Source organism: Lissotriton helveticus, chromosome 5_1, assembly GCF_964261635.1.
Source record: "Lissotriton helveticus chromosome 5_1, aLisHel1.1, whole genome shotgun sequence".
Taxonomy (NCBI): domain Eukaryota; kingdom Metazoa; phylum Chordata; class Amphibia; order Caudata; family Salamandridae; genus Lissotriton; species Lissotriton helveticus.
In genome coordinates, this window is record NC_136065.1 from 159,773,999 (window position 1) to 159,794,382 (window position 20,384).

A 20,384-nucleotide genomic window follows, 5' to 3' on the forward strand; every position below is an offset into this window, starting at 1 on the left:
ACTTGCTTTTAAAATTGCCTATAATCTAATCTGCTCATCATTAGGTTTTAACAGGAGTCTCTTAGTTATTTACAGATACAACACTGAAACTCGCAGTACAGAAAGTCTTGAAATCCATAAGATGGAGTAGTCGTAAACATTCAACTTTTTGCAAAACGTAAAGCATAAGACAACAGCACCATTTCAGGAAAACTGATCGTGATAATAAATTAAAGCACAGGCTAGGGTGATGGGGGACATACATTTTGGCACTGTTATGTACCCTAAGCAAGCCTGGTTGGATGCACAACAAAAAGGAGCTTCCGTACCAGAGAGCAGTGTGTGTCAGAGTCAGCATGACTGAATTACACAGCAATTATGGGTTATCAATTGATGTACAGAGAAAGAACCCACTTTCATGCTCGGTAATCAACAATTGGAAAAAAAAGCTTCGAGAGTTGGAATTGCTTTTTATCTATGCTGGCGACTACGCATATTTAGTGACTCCTCTTTTCCCTCCTGAGAATATTACAAATACATAGATAAATCCATACACACTATTGCAACACCTATTGCTCCACAGCTGGGGGATGCAACTAAAAACCTGCATACATCATCTGAATGGTACACTGTACTTAATCAGGACATGTGACAGCCATAAACATGAACCATGTCTTGACCAAATTTGATTGATTCTAGTTACTAGGTATGGGAAGGGGGCATGAAACTGTATAATAGTGCATTGCCAAATTTTTGTTATTGAATTTGGTGGGTATGTGGTTCCAGCTTGGTATCTTCTGAGTGAGCTGCAAAGAAACTTCACACAAGTATCAGGTTAGGAATTCCAAAACTGAGGATTCAAGGTTGGCGATTTTAATGCCAAGTTTTAACAGAAAACTGTTCTCAGTCTATCAATCCAATAGGTGAGATGACTACATTTTAGGGACTTCTTACAGAGAGCATCTTGGTTCAAGTGGTTCTCTTGTAAGTTGCAAGCTGATGAGACTAAGAAGAGCAGAGACAATATAATAAACAAATGGATACATCATGTAATTGCAGTATTAAAACAGTACAGCGTTTACATTTGGGATATATGGAAAGTTTAAAATACGTCTGTTAGCTTCCTGCACATCAGACACTGCAAAGGAAATGTTGGCCAAATAGAGGACAGTTGTCCTAATGCTCCACAAGAATCAAATAGTTAATAATACCGCCCTCTAAATTACCTGGAGAAGCCAGGCAAATCCAGAGAATTCAAGGATAACTATGCCCATTTTCTTCTTTAATGAACACATTTCTGCATTTATAAATGCTGATTACCAGAATTGAATATTAGGCGGTAACCCAAAAATGTTCAGCAAGGTTTCAGTTCTTCAAGAAGCGCCATTCCTCTTCTTAGCTACCATTCGAATTAAACTAAACTAGCTACATATGGTAACTGCCAATCCAACAAGTTTGCACATCCTATGTAAAATGACAACGGCTCATCAGCCTTTAAAAAAAATCTAGGTGGTTTAAAAACTTTGTATATTACTTTTTCCTTTACAATAAAAAGTAAAAAAAAGGTTAAAATTTACTATACATTTTTCACATAACAGTTTTCAAAGTGTGGATTTTGTTTTTAAAGACTTGGTGGACACAAACTGTAGCTACAAAAATTTCCTAAAGAGACCAGTTGAAAATATTTAAAAAGAAAAGAAAACTATTTATATATTTATATATGTTGCGTTGCAGCTGTAAGGAATCTTCATCTAAGGAGTCTCCAAACAGCTCTGTACAAAAATGAATTTAAAAAAAATTGAGAAAGAATACAACGTTCAAAGCACCGAAACAGGCGATAAGAGCAGTAAGCACCACTGCACCCTTTACTGAAACCGTAGCATTACACTAGGGAGAGTTCTGAGATCTCCTTTTAATTAACTTTGCTCTTTCTTTTTAAAGTTTGAATGCACTTAAAATAACCAATTATGTTAATAAATAAAATGCGTATATACATGAAAGTGGGAACAACTCTCGGAATGTGTTGCAGTGGTGCAGGATAAAATGCTAGTCTGCACTTGTGAATAAAAAAAAGTGCTGAACCATTGAAATCTGTCCTCTTGCAGTCCTTTCTTTTGAGGTAAAAAGTTTCAGCGCTAGGAAAACCTGCATGTCATGCGACAGACAACCCACTGGTTCCCTACCACTGGGATGGGCCACCATGTCACGAAAAGCACAATATTAAACATACCCATACAATCATCCTATTTTTTTCTGTTTCGGTGGTGTATTTGGGGGAGGGGGCTTTTTTGCTGAAATGCCCTTTTCTTGGTTAAAAGTCACCCCAATAATAAGCCTTTAACTTAAAGATACACTTGAGCAATCTACAGCACACGTGTTTTCAAGTTTAGACTAAAAAATAAAAGATGGTAGCATCTGATGTTTTCATCACACTGTACACTTGAGATTAAGAATACTAGTGCCAAGAACAAAATACAGACATCTATTCAAAGGCTAACATCTTTCACACAGACGGTAGGTACCATTTTTACAGTTAGATTATTATTTTTCTTTTTTCTCTTTTCGTAAAAAAACTTTCCAGAGATGCCTAGTCTAAACAGGGGGAAAGTGTCTTTTGCACGCATGTTTTGCAAGCTAACTTTTACAAACTTTTTTTTTTTTTTTAAAACCAGTGGATGTTCGAACATGTCATTAACATGTTTTCAACCAACAACTTTTTTCTTTTGTTAAAAATGAACGCATTAAAAACCTTTGTAGAAGTTATTTTTCCTGTTAGATCTAATTACATCTACATGGTCCTCTGCATATGCAGGGACCTCCAACAGTGAGATCTTTCTTTTTTATGTATAATGGGGCATAAAAAGTAAGCACACCAAGGAACATAAGTTTAACATTAGCCTTTGAAGGGAACACTGCTGGATCTCAGGTCTGTCTTTTGTATATTGAAATGTCCGGATTTATTCAGAATCACTGGTGTCGGTGCTGGAACCACTTGAACTGCTGCTTCCAGATTCAGAGGAACTGCTGCTGCTAAGATGAGATGGACCTCCTGCTGAATGAGACCCAGACTTTTCTGTAGATGAAAAAATTACGTGTTATACCATGAAATTCATTTTAATAGCACAGTTATTATTCTGCAACTAGATAAACCACTTTTGAAGTTAAGCCTGCATCTGATCATTGCAAAATAATTTAGGTCCACAGCGGCATCATAAAAAAAAAAAAGACTCTCGCTGCGCGACACTGCAAGCGCAGTGTACGGCAGGCCCGAGCCCTAAAAAAAAAAGTAGCAATTTAGACACTGCAAGCCAAAATTATTTTGTTGCAGGCCAGCAGAATAAATAAACGATCATAACAATTTCACAAAAAGATCAATATGCATATTTGATGATTAACAGTTTAGGTCAAAGTTCAGTTATCAGTGCTCACACAATGAAAGATACAGTGGAAACAGTGCAGGTACAAAAAAGTAGAGGTATTGGATCATAGAATGTGTGTTTCTGAAGTAACACATTTAATCTAGGCCAATCGAACAGTGTAAACAGAACCATCCAAAAAAACTTGCCAAAGACAACATACGGGTTAGCACCGTTAGTTCCAAAACACAATCAAAACATTTACAGACCAAAATATACATAAACATAAAAAATTGAAAAAAGCGTTTATTTCCTAAAGAATGAGCACATTGTTTTGCAAGCAGCATAGCCAAAAATAAAAGGGTCCCCTCTAAATAATAAAGCACCATACAGTTAACAGGACGATAACTTCTAGGTGACTGTTACTCTTAATACGTCGCCAACACCTTTTATGTGGGACAGGAATAAGCTTCTTTGAAGTTCAGAGATGTGCTGCTGTACTGTGCACATGCATGGCATGAATAGCCTGATCTTACTAGTTCCCTTCATGGAGAAAAAAGGAGCCCCTGAACGTGTTTAAATGATGTCTGGGAGAGACCAATTGCCCAAAGTGACAATCTTTTCTACTTTGACTCCGCTTTCCCGTTATTATCCTTGTGGGTAGATTCCACAGTAACTAAGGACAAGAAATAGAGAAGGTGAAGGCAGAATCATGTAGCTTAAACTCAGATTTGAGAAGTTCCTAGGCAAATTGTACATCTAACAGGAAAAATCCTTAAGAACGTGTTGAGGAACCCAGGTAGCTGATGGGATCAGTCTGTCAGGTACTGATACCGCTTTAGTGCTAATAGAATGTGCTCAGACAATGGAAGGTTAGTTACAGGACATTATCCATCTGGTAAAGGTGGGCTCATCAGTCCCTCAGCTGGCATCATTGCATACCAAAAGGAGACTTCTATTCTCATAACAAAGACCCTTTGGTTCAGCGCACATAGTAGCTAGCATCAAGAATGCCAGAAGAGCAATCTCTTATTCAAGAATGAAAGTCAAGAGAATTTCTTGTATGAAGGAACCCCTTCTTTTCCTAGTAGATGTGATCAACGAGGAAACAAATCTCAGGCACTTGAAGCAATTTGTTAAAAGGGTTTCTCAAAAACCTAGCTAGAGTAGGATTAGTGTCCAAAAAGGCAGTGTGATGTCTAAATGGAGAAAACAGACACACGGATGTTTCGCAGATGTCCACCTGTACCTCATTTGGCCAGGTGAGCCAACGTAGATACAATGGCATTCATTGCACATGTGAACAAGTTGATGTTCTTTTTGAGTGCCCAGTGATAGTACAACTTTTTTTTCTTACACTTTAGTTTGCTAGGGGATTTCTGAGCAGTCTCCAGAGCACTTACATTTCTGGGGAAATCTAAGCATGAAAAAGTGAACTCCTAAGGAACCATGCCATCCAGCTGACTGATGGTATAAATGGATGTACAAATACTAAACCTACATTGGCACAAAGGGGTGGCAAATGTGGTGTTCTGAAGTATATGGAGGACAGAGAACCATACTTGGTAAGGTCAAGCCAGAGCATTTATAGCTGCCACTCCCTGATCTTCTGAAGGTCTGTTGGGATCAGAGGGGTTGCACGAAAGGCACATGGAAATGTCTATATAATTCAACATCATGACCCCTAAAAACACAGGAAACCCCAGGCCTTGAAGATATGGTTGAGGATTTTCTTGAGAATTTCCCACTTGTTTAACTAGTTGAAAAGACTGCTCAGGCTTTTATTCTATCACATTCAATCCCCACAATATAAGAAACTAAAAGGAAAATACTGGTTTGCATGTACTACGCCCACAGAGCCACTGCCAGCCGACGCGTAGTAGGTGTTGGTGCCCCCATATGTAATCACATAGAAGAGAGCTGTGGTGTTCAGTGAGAATGATTCTCATTCCACATCGAACCACTGGCAGGAATGGCTTTTAGCACTAGGAGGATTGCATTTGAGCCAATATACTGAGAGAAATAATTTTTACTAGTCTCATAAGGTCTAGATGGCAGCATGAAGGGTGACTGGTCACCAAGGAAGTCCAGGTGAGGCTTGTCCTTCAGCTGAAGCAATTCATCTTCAATTGCTTCCACAGAAAGAAGAGTTTCTGAAGTCATTCCATAGCTGCCAAAGAGGAGTTAGTTTCGGCACAAATTCTTGAATGGGAATTATGAATTTTGGCATGACAGTGGCCACCCTACAATGTGTCAGGACCTCATAAATATCCAACTACCAAGCTCTTTTCCATGAGGAAGAAGTTTGTTACACCTTCCTTAGATTTTAGCTACATGTCCGAGGGCCGAACCCAGATGTGTGTAGCCAGCTAAAAACCTTAAAGTTCATGGTCCTGGTGCCAGTGTCAATAAGGACCTGTGCATCAACTATTTTTTACCATATATTTTTTGTCCAGGTTGACATAATTGCTTTCACATTTACCTGCCACGGATAGACAGCTGGGGTGATAGAGTTTCTTAACTTCAGTCTCCAGATTCTTGCCTCTTTTTCCATTTGGGAGGCCAAAGAGTTTTAACTTCAGAGAAGCTGCCATCACCACAACAAGAGCTGGAAACTTCCGAAACAAGACAACTGGACTGTTCTGGAGTTTCCAGCTCTTGCTGGTCAAAGTCTTTGTGATGGCACTTTATGAGAAATGCTTCCACCAAATCTGATGAGCCTCCTTCACAGCCTGTAACTCAATAGCAAGTCCTTGCTTCTGGGGGTGAGCAGTTATGACTGCCAGATTCTCAATTGCCTGGGTATGGACTTTGTGGTAGTAAGTTGTAGTTTAGAGGTTTGTTGTCACAGGTACTGATAACGGGATTGGTGTCTTGTCAGAAGGTACCTAGAAATGAATCAATGGGGAAATGTTCCACCCTTCTAGACCACGCTCAAGTACCTGGGGCAGTAAGCTACACCACAAGCTGAAACTGAAGTACTAGCAAAGTCAAGGTTTAGACGAGTTGTGGAACTGTGCTAGCATCAGGAACTGTAGCTGTGTCTGTGGGAGCTGCATCAGAAGTGACAGAAGCAGCACCAGGAATTGAGAAAAAGAGGCCGGCTAGTTCCCCAAGACTTCAAATTCACACTCCGAGGAAACAGGCAGGAGTACGAGCTGTGGACAGAAGACCGCAAAGGCAGAACATGTAGCTGGTTACTAAGTGAAGTGGTTTGGTTTTGGCATGTTCAGCTCTAATTGCTCATGGCATAATTGACTGGCAGAATCCAACCTAGCGACATGCAGCCTACATCCTTTGAGGTACGACAATCAATGGAGCATACACAGCGGACTAAGACCGAAGATGATGGACTAAGACCTAAGGTTATGGACTACCAGTAACCAAATTGCAATACGAATGCAACAAGAGCAATACGGTTAAGCTCCTTCTCATCAAGAAACTTGACCAGGAGAGAAGGTGGTATGGGCAAGTACTCCTCAATAGAGAAGGCCTTCGGTCTCAGGTCATCCTCCTAAAAGGTGTGTTTTGACTGTTACCAAAGTGGTGAGAATGCCACAGGAAAGTGCATGTCCGTGCTTCTGCTTTTCTTGAGTCACCAGTGCTTTAAGGAAAGATAGGGCCTGAGAGAGTCTCCTGTATTACTTCTTGCACTGAAATTCTTTTGTTAAAACATCTCTCAACTGTCATCTGCACATTACGTGCACTAGGTTCAACTACAAATCAGAGGAGGAGTCAGAATAAGGACTTACCTGACCACACTGGGACTGTGGCAGAACACTCACAGGGAGGAGCTATGCCTGGACACAAAGTGGCATGGGCTCAAAGCACATCATCAACGAGAGAAAGGCTCACCTCTTTGGTGTAGCAGCAGTTTCAGAACAATAACCTCAGAGGAGGAGCTGGCCTCTGTATAAGGTTTCTGAGCAGATAACAGTTTAACCCCAAAAGAACTTATGCTCTTGTCCATTTGTTTCCTCAGCAGGGAGTCAGTTTTCATCCACACCAGTGTTACCTCTGCAAGGCCAATTAAGGGGACACTGTTCTTTAGTTTTCCGCTTTAATGATAAAATCCAGAGTCTAAGGACAGATTGTGCATGAAAGCTAGGCAATGCTGGATGGAACTTGCATGCCCATTCCTTGTTAGCCGAAAAAATGCTCCCAAAGGGAGAAAGGAAGTTTTTTTTGTTCAACTGCACACAATGAAGAAGAGCGCCACAACCAAATACCAATCAACCAGATAGCAGCTATCAAAGTAAATTATGCTATTTAGACAGAAAATAGTTAATGGATACACAAAGATATGGGTTTATGAGTAATCCCTGATCTTATAGGGTTAAATCAATGTGACAATAGCTCTATGGGAAGATGCAGCACACAGCTGATAGTTGTGACCTATGGCATAGGAGGGAGCACTTGAATTGGCTCATTGAGCATATTATGCCACAGATAAGTGGAAAAAAATAATCAAATGAACAAATTGAAGGAAAGGGACTGTCGAGCAGCAGAGGGTACTGGATGCCAATTCAATCCAACAACACTTGAAGTTGAATCGGCGGCTGGGGTTTACTGTGTACTTGCATAGAGGACACCATCAAAATGCCATACAGCTTTTGTTTGAAAATCGATGTATTGCACATGGTCATAAGTGGCCAATTTATAATAGGCCAAGAAAACATCAAGGAGGAATAGAACGTTAGCCATCATTTGTCTTAAAATTTGAAAAGTGTGAGAACGGAAGAGTCTAGCCTTCACTATAAGGTTTCTCACTAAAGCCTACACTGAGGCAGCTTTTCTTTGGCTAACATTCAGAAAAGGTATGCTGCAGAGGCAAAAACCATGGATCCATGAGAATCCATCTCTGCAACTAGGTTAAAAAAAAATGCACTCTGGACCCGCTGACACCATTTTTACCTAATCTTCTGCAGTTCAAAAGAAAAGAGTAGCGAAATCTATAGCAAATAACAAAAAACAAAATGTCCGTTCAATTATCGTTACACTCTAAGGAACAGGAAAGCTGAGCTGGATTCATGGAATCTGCATGAAGATCTATATCCCTCAGCAAGAAGATTGTAGAGCCAAACTAAATTGTTCTTCTAATGGATACTCCTTCCCACATATTACTCATCTTGAACCTCTTGCAAAGCAGCATCCTAAAAAGAGGCTGGTTAAATGTGTGTTATGAGGGTTTGATATATGGGTAGATTTTGTATCACTGAATTGGTTGTGAAGGAGCTTTTCGTCCAATCAAACACATTTTTCTGTACTGAAAAAGGAAAAGGGACCATTTGTCAAGAATCCTTATTTTTGACAAATGATATTTCTCGTGTTATTGCATCCTCCGAGAATCATACTGATATTAAGAAGAGGAGTAATGCTATCTCAACTGGAACATTGGAGAAGAACTTCTGAAGGGCTCTCTCGCTTCACAACCTTATAGACTCATATGTAAAGGGTAAGAACCTCAGAAGAAGTTGGCTCCTCAAACATTGACAAAGCAAGTATTGAATTAACTGCCATATTTATATGTACCCAAAACACCCATATGAAAACAAACAGACATGACCACATGCCATAAATGTCACAGGATTTTTCCTAGGCATGCTTGTACAAGATCGGCGCAAATACTGGGAAGTGTTTCTGGAACTTGAGGGCACAACATCCTCATATCAAAGGGGTGGTAAAAAGGGTCTGTCATTAGGTGAACTGAGTAAAAAGTAACCTACATGATCTAGTCTAGAAGAGCTTGGTCCAGAATCCAAGCAGAGTACATGGGAACTAGTTAGAAAGTTATAAACCGTGTCAAGCAGGGATGAAGTAAAACTAAAAAGGTAGTCTGCTCTTCTATGGTAGTATTTGAGCCTTGACATATCAAGATAGGCTATCAAAATCTAACAGACCCAGAATAGAATAGAAGATTGAAACGCTTCCCTGTGAAAAAGCAGATTTTGAATGAGTTGCAGAAACCATGCAGTCATAACTGAAGATGTTTGATTTACCGTTGTCTCACCAAAAATGACCAATTAGATCACGTTAATTAAAAAAGGGTTTCTCAACTTGGTCTAATAATTTTTGCACATAGGAGAAAGAGGGTTTGAGGAATTTTCAAGAAGTCTGATACACTGTACGTACTACAGGATACTTCTTAGTTGTTACAGTAATTGGCCTTCAACGGATAGCCCTTGGAAGCAAATGGACCCAGAAATACTGCAGAGGCATTCAGCTTGGCTTATCAAAAGGAATCGGGAATAATGATATTGACCAAGATTTGGAATTTGGTGAACGTGCTCCGTCATTGTAAAGTATTTGGTTTGATCAAGGACTTGGTGACAAGTTCACTCTTCCAATTGCCCTTCGTTGGTGCCAAACAGATCAGAACAGGAAAAATATAAAAATCAATGTAGCAAGTTGGGCTTTTGGTAGAAATATTTAGCCAAGATAGGTTTAATTAAACAGCAGATGATTGGGGATCCTCCTGAGACAGAAGGAGAACCTTCTTACCATACAACTGGCCTTTGCTCCAAAATACTTTAACTGTTTCCTGTAATTAAAAAATGTTGTGGTCCTATTTTAGCTCATGCCGATAGCAATTTCTCACAAATTGTCCATATACTCCAGCAGCATAATGAGCAGGTGTGGAGTTAGTTTAAGTTCTAGAAATAGCTAGAATAGGATGCCTCCCGCATTCTGTAAATCCTTTGAAGACAGGCAGACATTGTAGAGGCAGGAAAATCTCAATTATGAATGAATAAGTCTGAAGCAAAATATCAAAAAAGGGTTTCTGTTTTATAGAAAACAGAAACTGAACACCAGACCTCACCAGGAGACAAAAGACAGTGCATGGCAAAATAAATAAAGTAAATAGGAATGAAACGCGCAAGGGATGTAGCAGGGGCATGGCCAAGAGCTCACGCGTATGCACGGTCCCCGAATTTGGTACACTTAAATTATATCAAACTTTAAAGAGCAGTTTTCCATTCTCGCCACTTGGTTGCCCTGTTTATTCTACATAGGAATAGGGGAGGACAAACACAGATTTTAACCTAGTAGCCAAAACTAAATAAAAATATAGATCCCGATAACCTCTTATGGCAGACAACATGCAGGTCCAACTCTAACTAAAGGGACTATAGACTAGTTCAATATCAAAACTAAAAGTAATTTACATATCATGTGTAGTAGCTTAGATCAATAAGTAATTAGTCTCATGCATATTTACGTTGGATACAATGAATACCTGAAGGATGTGTTTTTGAGGGAGTTTGGACCAGACTTTTAAAGACTGATAATTAGGACCATCTCCCTCCTTTCGTCTGTTTGACTGGCACTTACCTTTTTTAGGAGTTTTTTTATTGTTATTTAACTGCCCACTGACATCTTGTAGCCGCTTTTCCAATTCTTTTTTTTTTTCCTGCGCTATTTCCTCTTTAGATTTTGAAGCTTGCTTTTTTCCACTTCCAGCTGCGGGGGAATGAATGAATTAAATAAGTACTTGCATTACGAACAATGCAGATTCAACTGCTTCCCATTGTAAAGATACATAAAATCATGCAATGCTACTCTAGATGAAATTTCGATTATTCTCGAAGGTCCCAGGCAAGCACTTAAAACCTGGCTCGCCCCTTTAAGGCACTTCCCATCCGAGAAAATGGGGAACGCACCTGCAATGGATAACCATTACATGTTCAGAATGACATCCGCTCATTGGCATCACATACGAAAAATGCACTTAGCGGTACAAAACCTTTTTCTGAACTTGCAGATTTTATAGAACTACAAATACATGTTGGTTTTCCACTGTTTGAAAGAACGGGAAACCAACATCTGTTGCATGATAGTTAAATTCTTAACAGTTTTACAGTGGGGTTTGGACTCAGAAATAAGCCTTTTCATAAAAGTGGTGGCCATCTTGGAAAACCAAGACTAAAATAGGTTTTGATGTTATAATAAACAGTCAAGAGAACGCATCTAATTCTTGTCTCTTTTGTCCCTCTAAGCTTTTGAGTATAAAGATGCATTTTTTTTTTACAAATCTGATAGTTCAACATTTGTATGATTTGGAAATAAAGGTAGACTTCATTTACCAGACAGCTGGAACATTTAAAATGTTCCCAGCAGAGATATTCTTCAGGTGCTTATCATACGTTTAGATTTCTGACAATTCAGGCTGAATCAGGTACCGGGCAGTTCAATTTAGTAAGCCAAATCTGTAGTTATTACTCAATGAATGTATACAGTTTAATTACAATGTATCCCAAGCACGCACGGATACATTTTTTTGTCAACTTTTTGAGTGGGTTCCATCATTAATAATGCTATATATAAGATTTAATATATTTCAGTGATACCCCTTCAAAATGGGAATAAACCTACATTTTACATCAGAGACGGTCACCCAGCGTATAAGAATTAAAATGTATGTTCTTTTTAGTTAATGAAAAATCAGGGTTGTATTGTGACGCTGTATATATGGTTCTACAGCAACGAATACAACATCTGTGTTCCAAGATAGCCACAAAATTTATGAACAGACTATTTTAATAGGATTAGAGTGCATAGGTCATTTGGCACCCTCAAGCTATACCCTCAAAATCCATTACATTACGGCAACTCAATTAACAAAACAAGAAAGATTTCTCGGATGGGAGTCCACTGGAGTAGTTTTACCAGTCAATCATTACCTGAAAATGTTTTTAAGATATTCAGTCCACTCCTTTTTCCCCCAGTGGTGAAGCTATTGACCGCTTTAAAAGGATTTACACAGCAGATGCAAGAGACTTTGGCACCTTGCATGAAGTGACATTGTATCAACCTCACCCATTAAACTGGGGACAATATTGGAGGCTTCTAGTCAACATTTGGTAGTCTCTCACCGGTGGTATCCTACATGATTGCCTGGCATTGTCTAGCTATAAAGGTTACCCTAACAGTCAGCAATTTCCTGTACTAGGTTACGTTATTTTTGTCGGGACATGGAAATGGTTATTCTCTCAACCCATGACTGACTGCTTCAGATGGGATACAGAAAAGAGAATGATGGCGCCAAGACTACTACTTATCGAAAATCAAAACAAAACTAGTCTATCTTTTCCAAAATAGATATAGCAAAATAAGTGACCTGCTACAAAGTCAGAAGAGAGACATCGGGCGCATGCATTAAAATAACGGATGGTGGTTTTAGAAATGGACACACTGACCTTAGCTCCTCAGAGCTATAGAAAATATTACTCACTGTAGTAACTGAAGTAAGGATATTACTGGGCTCTTTCACATTACCAACGTATGAGAACCTGCAACCATGGCGAGGATGAGACTGTGCACAATATTTAATCTAAGGATCCAGGGGACCGGCGCATGCGCAGCCCTCTAACAAGGCCCTTACCTTGCCGCCCCCTGCATGTCTTCCCTTAAAAGTTGCAGCTGGCCAGATAGAAGATCCAGACCCGAATCAAAAAAGAATAGCAGGAGGGTGTTGGTAATGTGAAAGATCCTATGCACAAGGGGTATCCTCGTTACTGCCATGAGTAACTTTTCCTTACTCTTATGCCCGTCTCCTTCAAATTACCAACTTATGGGAACATATTACAAAGCAAAGGAGGAGTAGGGAAATGGTAACATGAACTCAGATGCAAAGCTTCAAGCCTACAAGCTGGAAATAGCTTGGCCAAAATTAAACACTGGAACTTGCGTCAGTGGGCACCATGAGTGAATAATTATGATCTCTCCAATAGAAAGATGTGTTTTTAAAACAGGAGACCCTAACTTAGAATTCTGGATTTTGATATGCCCCTTTAGAACGATATTGCCACTGTTGCATGCCATAGCACTGAAAGAAGCAAGAAGAAATTCAATGGCTTCAGAATTACAGGAGCTTGTTTGTCTGTAACAGAATCACTGCAGGTGATCGCTTCTGAAATTGCCTGAGCTTTATTTTGTAAACAGTTGTAGACACTCCAAACTCCACTTCATTTGCAGACTTTTGGTGACATCTACTGCTGGGCTTGTGTGAGGAACAGCAAGGAACACAAAAACACTTAACTGGTGTGCAATGTTTATAGACGTTTGGCAGTAAAAACCTGGACCCTTCTCCCCCCAAAAATAAACAAATAATATCCTGAACGAAGAAAGAGAAAAGACTTACAGTCTTCTGGCTAGATACCAGTAGTCATTTAAGATACCAATGGTGTGTTTGTGCAGAATACAAGAAAGTGAAATAGCGGAGTGTGTAATCTGAGGCTCAGGGTACATAGACTGTATCTCCAACAAGGAAAATTGTAAAGATATAAAATTGAAGAATAAGGCGGTACAAATGATTTGGGAAAAGGAGGAAGAATTTTAGCTACGACGAAGCAGAGATAAAGCAGCCAAGAGAAAAAGGTCATAACAGTCATCAATTAAAGCACAATTAGAAATGCGTTTGTGGAATGCAAATCTCCAAAAATGGACAACCATTATATTCACATTTAAAACAGATTAAACATAAAAAGTTCCAACTTACAACATGTAGGCCACTGATAAATATAGGCATGATGGTAAGAAGAAAGTATTCTGCTTCAGACAAATATGTTGTGTAAATATTAAGTAGATATGTGTATACAAAGAAAGTGAAGGGTACTCCAAACATCTAACCAAAGTATTATATGCAACATGTCTATTTAAATAACAAAACGTTACCAGACATCTCTATGATAAAATTTAAATGCTTCAAACAATTAGAGAGAGATCCATAAGCACTGCACATAATTATACCAAAAAATCGGGAGGCAATAAACTGGAGTGATCTCCATTCCTACACTTTAAAGTATACATTTTCTGGCACACTGTCATCCAATGGAAGCCTTCCTTTGGCAGTAATGAGTTTTTGTTAAAGACACATGTTTCCTATTAATAGATTATAGTTCTTCATGTAATAGGTTCAACAATATAAGTGTATGTTGAATGGTTGTCTTAGTTCCTGATACAGCAGATGAGAGGAATGACTAAGTTTAAATGATTCACCCCTGGCTAAGAGTAGGAGATGAATAATAACTGCATACGTGGACTCGGCTGAATGAGATGAGACACCAGTTAAAACAGACAGCATATCATCCCTGAAATTAGGTAAATGCTCGTAGGGTCTTCCAATTTTGGATAAAAGTGCGCTTGTAGAAACTTAGAATGATTGACGAATCAGAGGCATGAAAAGACACCATAAGTGTGCATTGTCGAAGTATTGAATAAAAGGGAGAAAAAGTTACCAGACTACTCGGCATCAAGAGCCCAGACTTTAATACAGCTTAATGTAATTAAATGGTATGCGAAATGGGAAAAGTAGCCTGAACTTCTAGTCGAAAATACCAATGTGCAGGTCACATATCGGGCGAATGAATGTCACTTGCTTGCTGACATTTAGGTGAGGTTACAGAAGCGTTACTTAGAGGCCAACCCATTTAAGAGCAAGAAGCATAGAAGATGGAACTTTAAAAAACACATTTTAAAAAACACATTTTAAAGCCATATACTAATAAGCAATACCGTTGCAAAATACAGGAAGAAAAACTTGGACGTCGAACACATTTGGCATGCAAGTTCATTTCAAATGCATGGAGAATTTAAGACAAGCAGTTTTCTCACAATGATACATATGGTCTTGATTATCACAGAAAATTCTGTGGTGATTTAAATCAAATTAGAAATGGGCAAAAACATCCCGGGATCCCTTAAAGTGGATTAATCTATTATGGCTTAGTTACAAGACTTTTATAATTAATGTGACTTGCACCACTATTACGATTTATATACTAACTTAATTTAATTGTATACATAAAATGTTCTTCAAATAAAGGATTTAAATACAAATTTGGGTGTGGACTCAGCTCCTTATTTGTTGCCTACGTATTTAACGACAACTTCTTACGTAAAACGGTGTTTTAAAAACATGTGACTGCATATGTGGTTTCATCTTCACAACACTAAAGTTCAAAGGTAAGCTCCCCTGAGACTAAAAGCCAGAGACCAAGGATATGGGCCAACTCTGCATTTCCTTCCAACTCTTCCTGGGTTAGACATTAGCTCTAGTGTTTATTTGAGATCATCCAGCAGATATTTGGTTTCATCTGAAAATGAGGCTGGCACTTTCACCAACAAAATCCTTATAGGGGTCAAAGGAGAGTTTCAGTCAAAGTTAGTGTCTTTGTTTGCTCCGACAGAGTACATTATTGCAAATTACTAGGCCATTTAAGATTAATTCAATGTTTTTTGTAGTAGTAATCATTAACTTCAGTAATCACTGAAGAACAGTTACTGGAACTAACAGTTTAAGAGTTCTTCCAGTGTCGCATGTAGTGAACTATTCACCCATCCAACTGAACTAGAATTACATACTGGGTGTTTACCACAGGTGTGGTAATATGACCCATGATGAGGTCAAATAGACAACAAGTGTCACTTGACACTTCAGAAAGGATTTCTCCGACTCTACTTACTATATTAGGCAACCACTGTTATGGAAGCAAAACCAGAACATACTTTAAATCTAGTGAGCTATCACTGGTCTTCATTCACGAGATGGAAGGATTTCATTTGAATCTTGAAAAGGTTCAAATATCAAAACTATTGTAGTGATAATCAGCAGAGACATGGGTTAAGTTCTTTCAGACTGTTTCTTGCCTAGCATGAATAGTCACAACATTTAGTAACTCTTGATTGAGGGCCGTGAGGCGCCCTGCATACGATCTTCCATGAAACACTGCCAACCTATCCAAGTTAGTAGGTTTTATTCCCCCAGCGCAGAGGGGGATGGATGAATGGGCATGCTGTCTGTGGTGTGGGATAGCCCGCCTATAAACGTGTATGCACTGAACAATCCTGCATCAAATGCTTACTCATGTAACTGTCCATGATTTCTCCTGCAAGAGATACACAAAGCAGATTCATCCTTCACCCCGTGGTAATGTCAATTTAAAACGAGAAACTTCTTGAAATAGCCTGTGCACACTCTTGGGACATCTGGCGACATGTGAAGTTTATACCATGGTCTGGATGACATGAAAAGCTGATATTACTTTGAACCAAATCGATTATGTGCTACCTGCGATTACAGCTTGATGCTGTGAACTCTACTCAATAAAATAGGTGACCAATTTTGGAAAGATCACCACGTTTAGAATTTCAGTAAGGACTCGTGCAATACGTCAAACAAAGGTCACATCGATATATATGTAAGATACTTTGAGGGAAAAAAAATCACATCATTCAAGTTAAAACAAGCCTTGCCAAAGCCCACAAGTCTGGCCATTGAGACCTATGGACTCTGCCAATGCCTTTTGTTTTTGGTGTACAAAGCATCAGCAAAACCGACGTTGAACAGCATGATTACAAAAAATAGTGGCTGCTTCATTCTGTATGGCTGCATGCATTATGATACAGGTCTTTATTTACGGATCCGCGAAAAGAATGGATAAAAAAAATATGCAAACTATATGTGACTTTGCACACTTTACCCACACCACCTCAACGATCCCTATTTCTCTACTACTGTCGCACCTGTGGGACTATACATCCTGCACTCAACCACCTCAACTATGCCCACCTCTAAGCTCAAAATTTTTTAAACACGCTTAAGCAAGTATATGATCCTTATTTTTGAACTTTATATTATTGACGCAACTGTTTGTCTTTGCACCGTGTACCGACACTACCTCACCTGTGACCTACCTCATGTTTTTTGACCTACCTATGTAACTAAGCACCTTGTACCTAACTACCTCAAATATTACTTTGTATTATTCCTTCACCCCCGTGTCCTTGTAAAGCGCTCTGATATCTGCAAAGATCTTGTTCGCGCTATATAAAACTTTCAAAATAAATAAATAAAATAAATAGTACAAAAGTGTTTGTTTATAAAGCAGAAAACGCAGCAGTAATTTGCAGACAGAAGGCAACGGAGGAGCAGGTCGGTGTTCAAGTGCAGGGATGAAGGCAAAGTAAGCTGATGGAGGGAGCAACATGGATGGTAGGCAGAGACGCACACAAGGGAGAACTAACCATGAAGTTAAGGAAGAAGCATGCAGCAAAATAGAGCAACATTGAGCAGAGAGAAGCACACAAGCGAGACTACTGGAAAGCACATGCAATCCTCATGGAATGGTTGAGCAAAATTAAAAAAGTAGTTCCCTAAAAGTGAACAGTGGATGGAGACAAGTGAAGAGGATAAAACTCCAGGTGAGGGCTAAATACAATGTGGACAAGCAACCCATCAAATAAAAGGCAAATTGGAGAGACAATAAAGCTGACCAATGGGTGGGCTGTAAGCCCACTAAATTCTTGGTAATCTGATGATGCGTTGTTTGTAACCAGACCGTTTGAGCGGGATATCTTTTTTTCGTAAAAAAAAATCTGTTGGAGAAGCAAAATCAACTTCATTGAAGGAGTGACTTAAGACTTACGAGTGAATACTAACCCTGAAGTATACCTTATATGGAGACACTGAATAGTGTTGTGTGTTCTGCGCACACTGACAAACCAGAAGACAGATGGGAACTTCCAATCACAAAATATGTTGTGAAGATTGGTGATAATTGTTATATTGAATGTCACCACGACTGCCAAGCGCGTAAATGTTTTTCCTCGCACAAGTAGTGGAATTGTGTTGTTTGTTAATAGTACCCTAAGTGGGATAGAGAACCTACATACCTATGTTGAGATAAAATGCCCCTGACTCGCTGTCATTAAGACTAGCACAATTCTATGGATGTTATTTTAATTGTCCACTAACCGCAACAGAGCAGCTCCATGTACAGGATGCATCTGCTTGCCTACTAACAACTGTATATGTGCACAGCAGTGTAAACTGAGCTTGTAAGGTCAAGATCTAGGTCAGGTAGGGGTCCAATGCTGAACTGATTTTTTTCCCCACAGTGCTAAACTCCCACTCTCGTTACTGCCTATGGAGAGAATCAGGTCAAAGAAATCTGGTGAGTCCATATATATTAATGAAAGTGACCAGTATATCAAGAAGCGTTCATATGTTTAGCAGGTATCTGCCTTCCAGGTCAACAACAGTTACACCACCCAGGAGAATCAGCTGTAGGAAGAGTAACGTATGAGGCGTAAAATCTATGTGATGCCCATTTCATAGCAAAGCGCATCTGCACTTTTGGGCTATTGTGCATTTCCTACGGCATGACCAGAACTTTGCCATGACAAAAGAAATGTTTATTTTAAGGCTTATTAAGCTGTAGTCTGTTCCATGACGTGAGGGACAATGTTCTACCAATGTTTAGTGAACACCCAGTTTTTTTGAGTAGTCCATACTGCAAGTCGATGTGTTTCGTTACCCAATGTGTGCACATGTGGTGCATCTGTATCATTGAACTAACTTTTACAGCACACAAACTCCCCATTCCCTCACATAATGATCTCCCCAACTTATCAGTGTGCTAAATGCAGTACATTCATGTGGGCATACAGTTATTACCCAGTCCATCTTCAACTCACTAGACCGTACTCACACTATCCAAGTGTTTCAGATAACACTTTCAAGTTTAGTATCCAATGTGCCATATCACAGTTTCTCCAACATAATATATTAAGTGAAGGTTGATTTACTGCTGCAGGTCACTGGGGTATGCATTAGCTATGTATATATGCGACTAAACGAAGCATTTTTCCAAGTGAGTCCTGCAGGTGACAATTTACCATCAATGCTTCATAGTGGAAATACGACAGAATTAACGCATTTGATTACGACGAAATGGTAGGTATAAATCAGGTAAGAGAAAACCTATATATAGTCAAGGCATATGCGGAGCATTCTCCTGCCATCTGCAAGTTGTTTTACTTCGAAGAAGTCATTTAAGTCATGAGGTGCTGTAACTCCTCCTCTCAGCAATAATGCACATGGTCATTAACTGAATTGTTAGATTCCACCCTCCTCCCCCCGCCTTTTCCCGGCACTGCTGGGGAGGATGGAATATGGAATGTGAAGTGAATATATCGAATAGTTTTCTTACCTGTCAGTGTAGTTTTGCAGCTTGAAGATCTTTCTGGATTCACTATGCTGTGCATTATTCCGCGGTCTTGTGGTTGGGTCCGGATTCTTAGTCTTTTCTTTTTTTTTTTTTTTCGTAGCCCAGGTGGGCGTCGGCGTTACACCTCGTTGGGTGTATTTCCGGTGACGTCGGCATGCTTCCTGCGGAAGCTCCCACTCTTGGGCGCCATCTTCGGGTTCTTTTTTTCCGTGTTTCTTTCGTTTCCGAAGTAATGGCAATGTTCTATTTAGGTGATATTTTACCGCTATGTACTCTTAAAGTCCTTTCTTTTTTAACCACTTCTTCTCTCTCCAGCCTCATCTTTCTGGCGGAGGTGGGTGGGTTCGCTAGTGAATCCAGAAAGATCTTCAAGCTGCAAAACTACACCGACAGGTAAGAAAACTATTCGTTTTGCAGCGTGAATCTTTCTGGATTCACTATGCTGTGCATAGATTTTGTAGCGGTTTGTTATGTTTTTACCGGCTGGGTGGAAGATGAGCATTGGTTGCAGAATATATGTTGAAGCACCTTCTGTCCTACTTGTGCTTCCTTGTTCATTTGTATATCCACACAGTAGTGCTTAGTGAACGTGTGCACCGAAGCCCATGTTGCCGCCAGGCATATGTCTTGAATGGGTGTGTTAGCCAGGAAGGCTATCGTTGCTCCTTTTGTCCTGGTAGAGTGGGCCCATGCCCCTTCTGCTAGTTCTTGGCCTGCTTGTCTGTGGCAGAATTGTATAGTTTGTGCGATCCATCTTGCGATGGTTCCCTTTGTTACTGGTCTACCCAGGAAACCCAGGAAACTGCTTGCGAAGGACACAAAGAACTTTTGTCTTCCTGTCTCCCTTGGTTCCTTCTATGTAGTGCATTACTGCCCTTCTAGCGTCCAGAGTGTGCAGTGCCCTCTCTTTGCTTGTGGTCGGTTTCTGAAAGAAGCTTGGTATTTGTACTGTCTGCTTGATGTGGAACCTTGACACTACCTTTGGCATAAAGTGTGGGTCAGTTCTCATTACCACCCTATCATTGTGTATTTGGATGTA

The 20,384-nt window shown here is 39.6% G+C and overlaps 1 protein-coding gene across 8 annotated transcripts in view; it reads right to left on the minus strand.

Moving 5' to 3' along the window:
* Positions 1–1,431: 1,431 nt before the first annotated feature.
* BRD3 (bromodomain containing 3) overlaps positions 1,432–20,384 on the minus strand; it is a 394,414-nt gene continuing 375,461 nt past the window's right edge. For 2 of the 8 annotated variants that reach the window (XM_078641948.1, XM_078641949.1), the window contains exons 12-13: positions 10,668–10,796; positions 2,694–3,052 (exon numbers count right to left, since the gene is read on the minus strand). In XM_078641948.1, coding sequence (XP_078498074.1) covers positions 2,937–3,052; positions 10,668–10,796 — 245 coding nt within the window. In that variant the 3' untranslated portion in view covers positions 2,694–2,936. Of the gene's footprint in view, positions 3,053–10,667; positions 10,797–20,384 lie in introns of all 8 variants that reach the window. The other 6 variants (XM_078641951.1, XM_078641952.1, XM_078641953.1 and 3 more) reach the window with 4 other exon arrangements.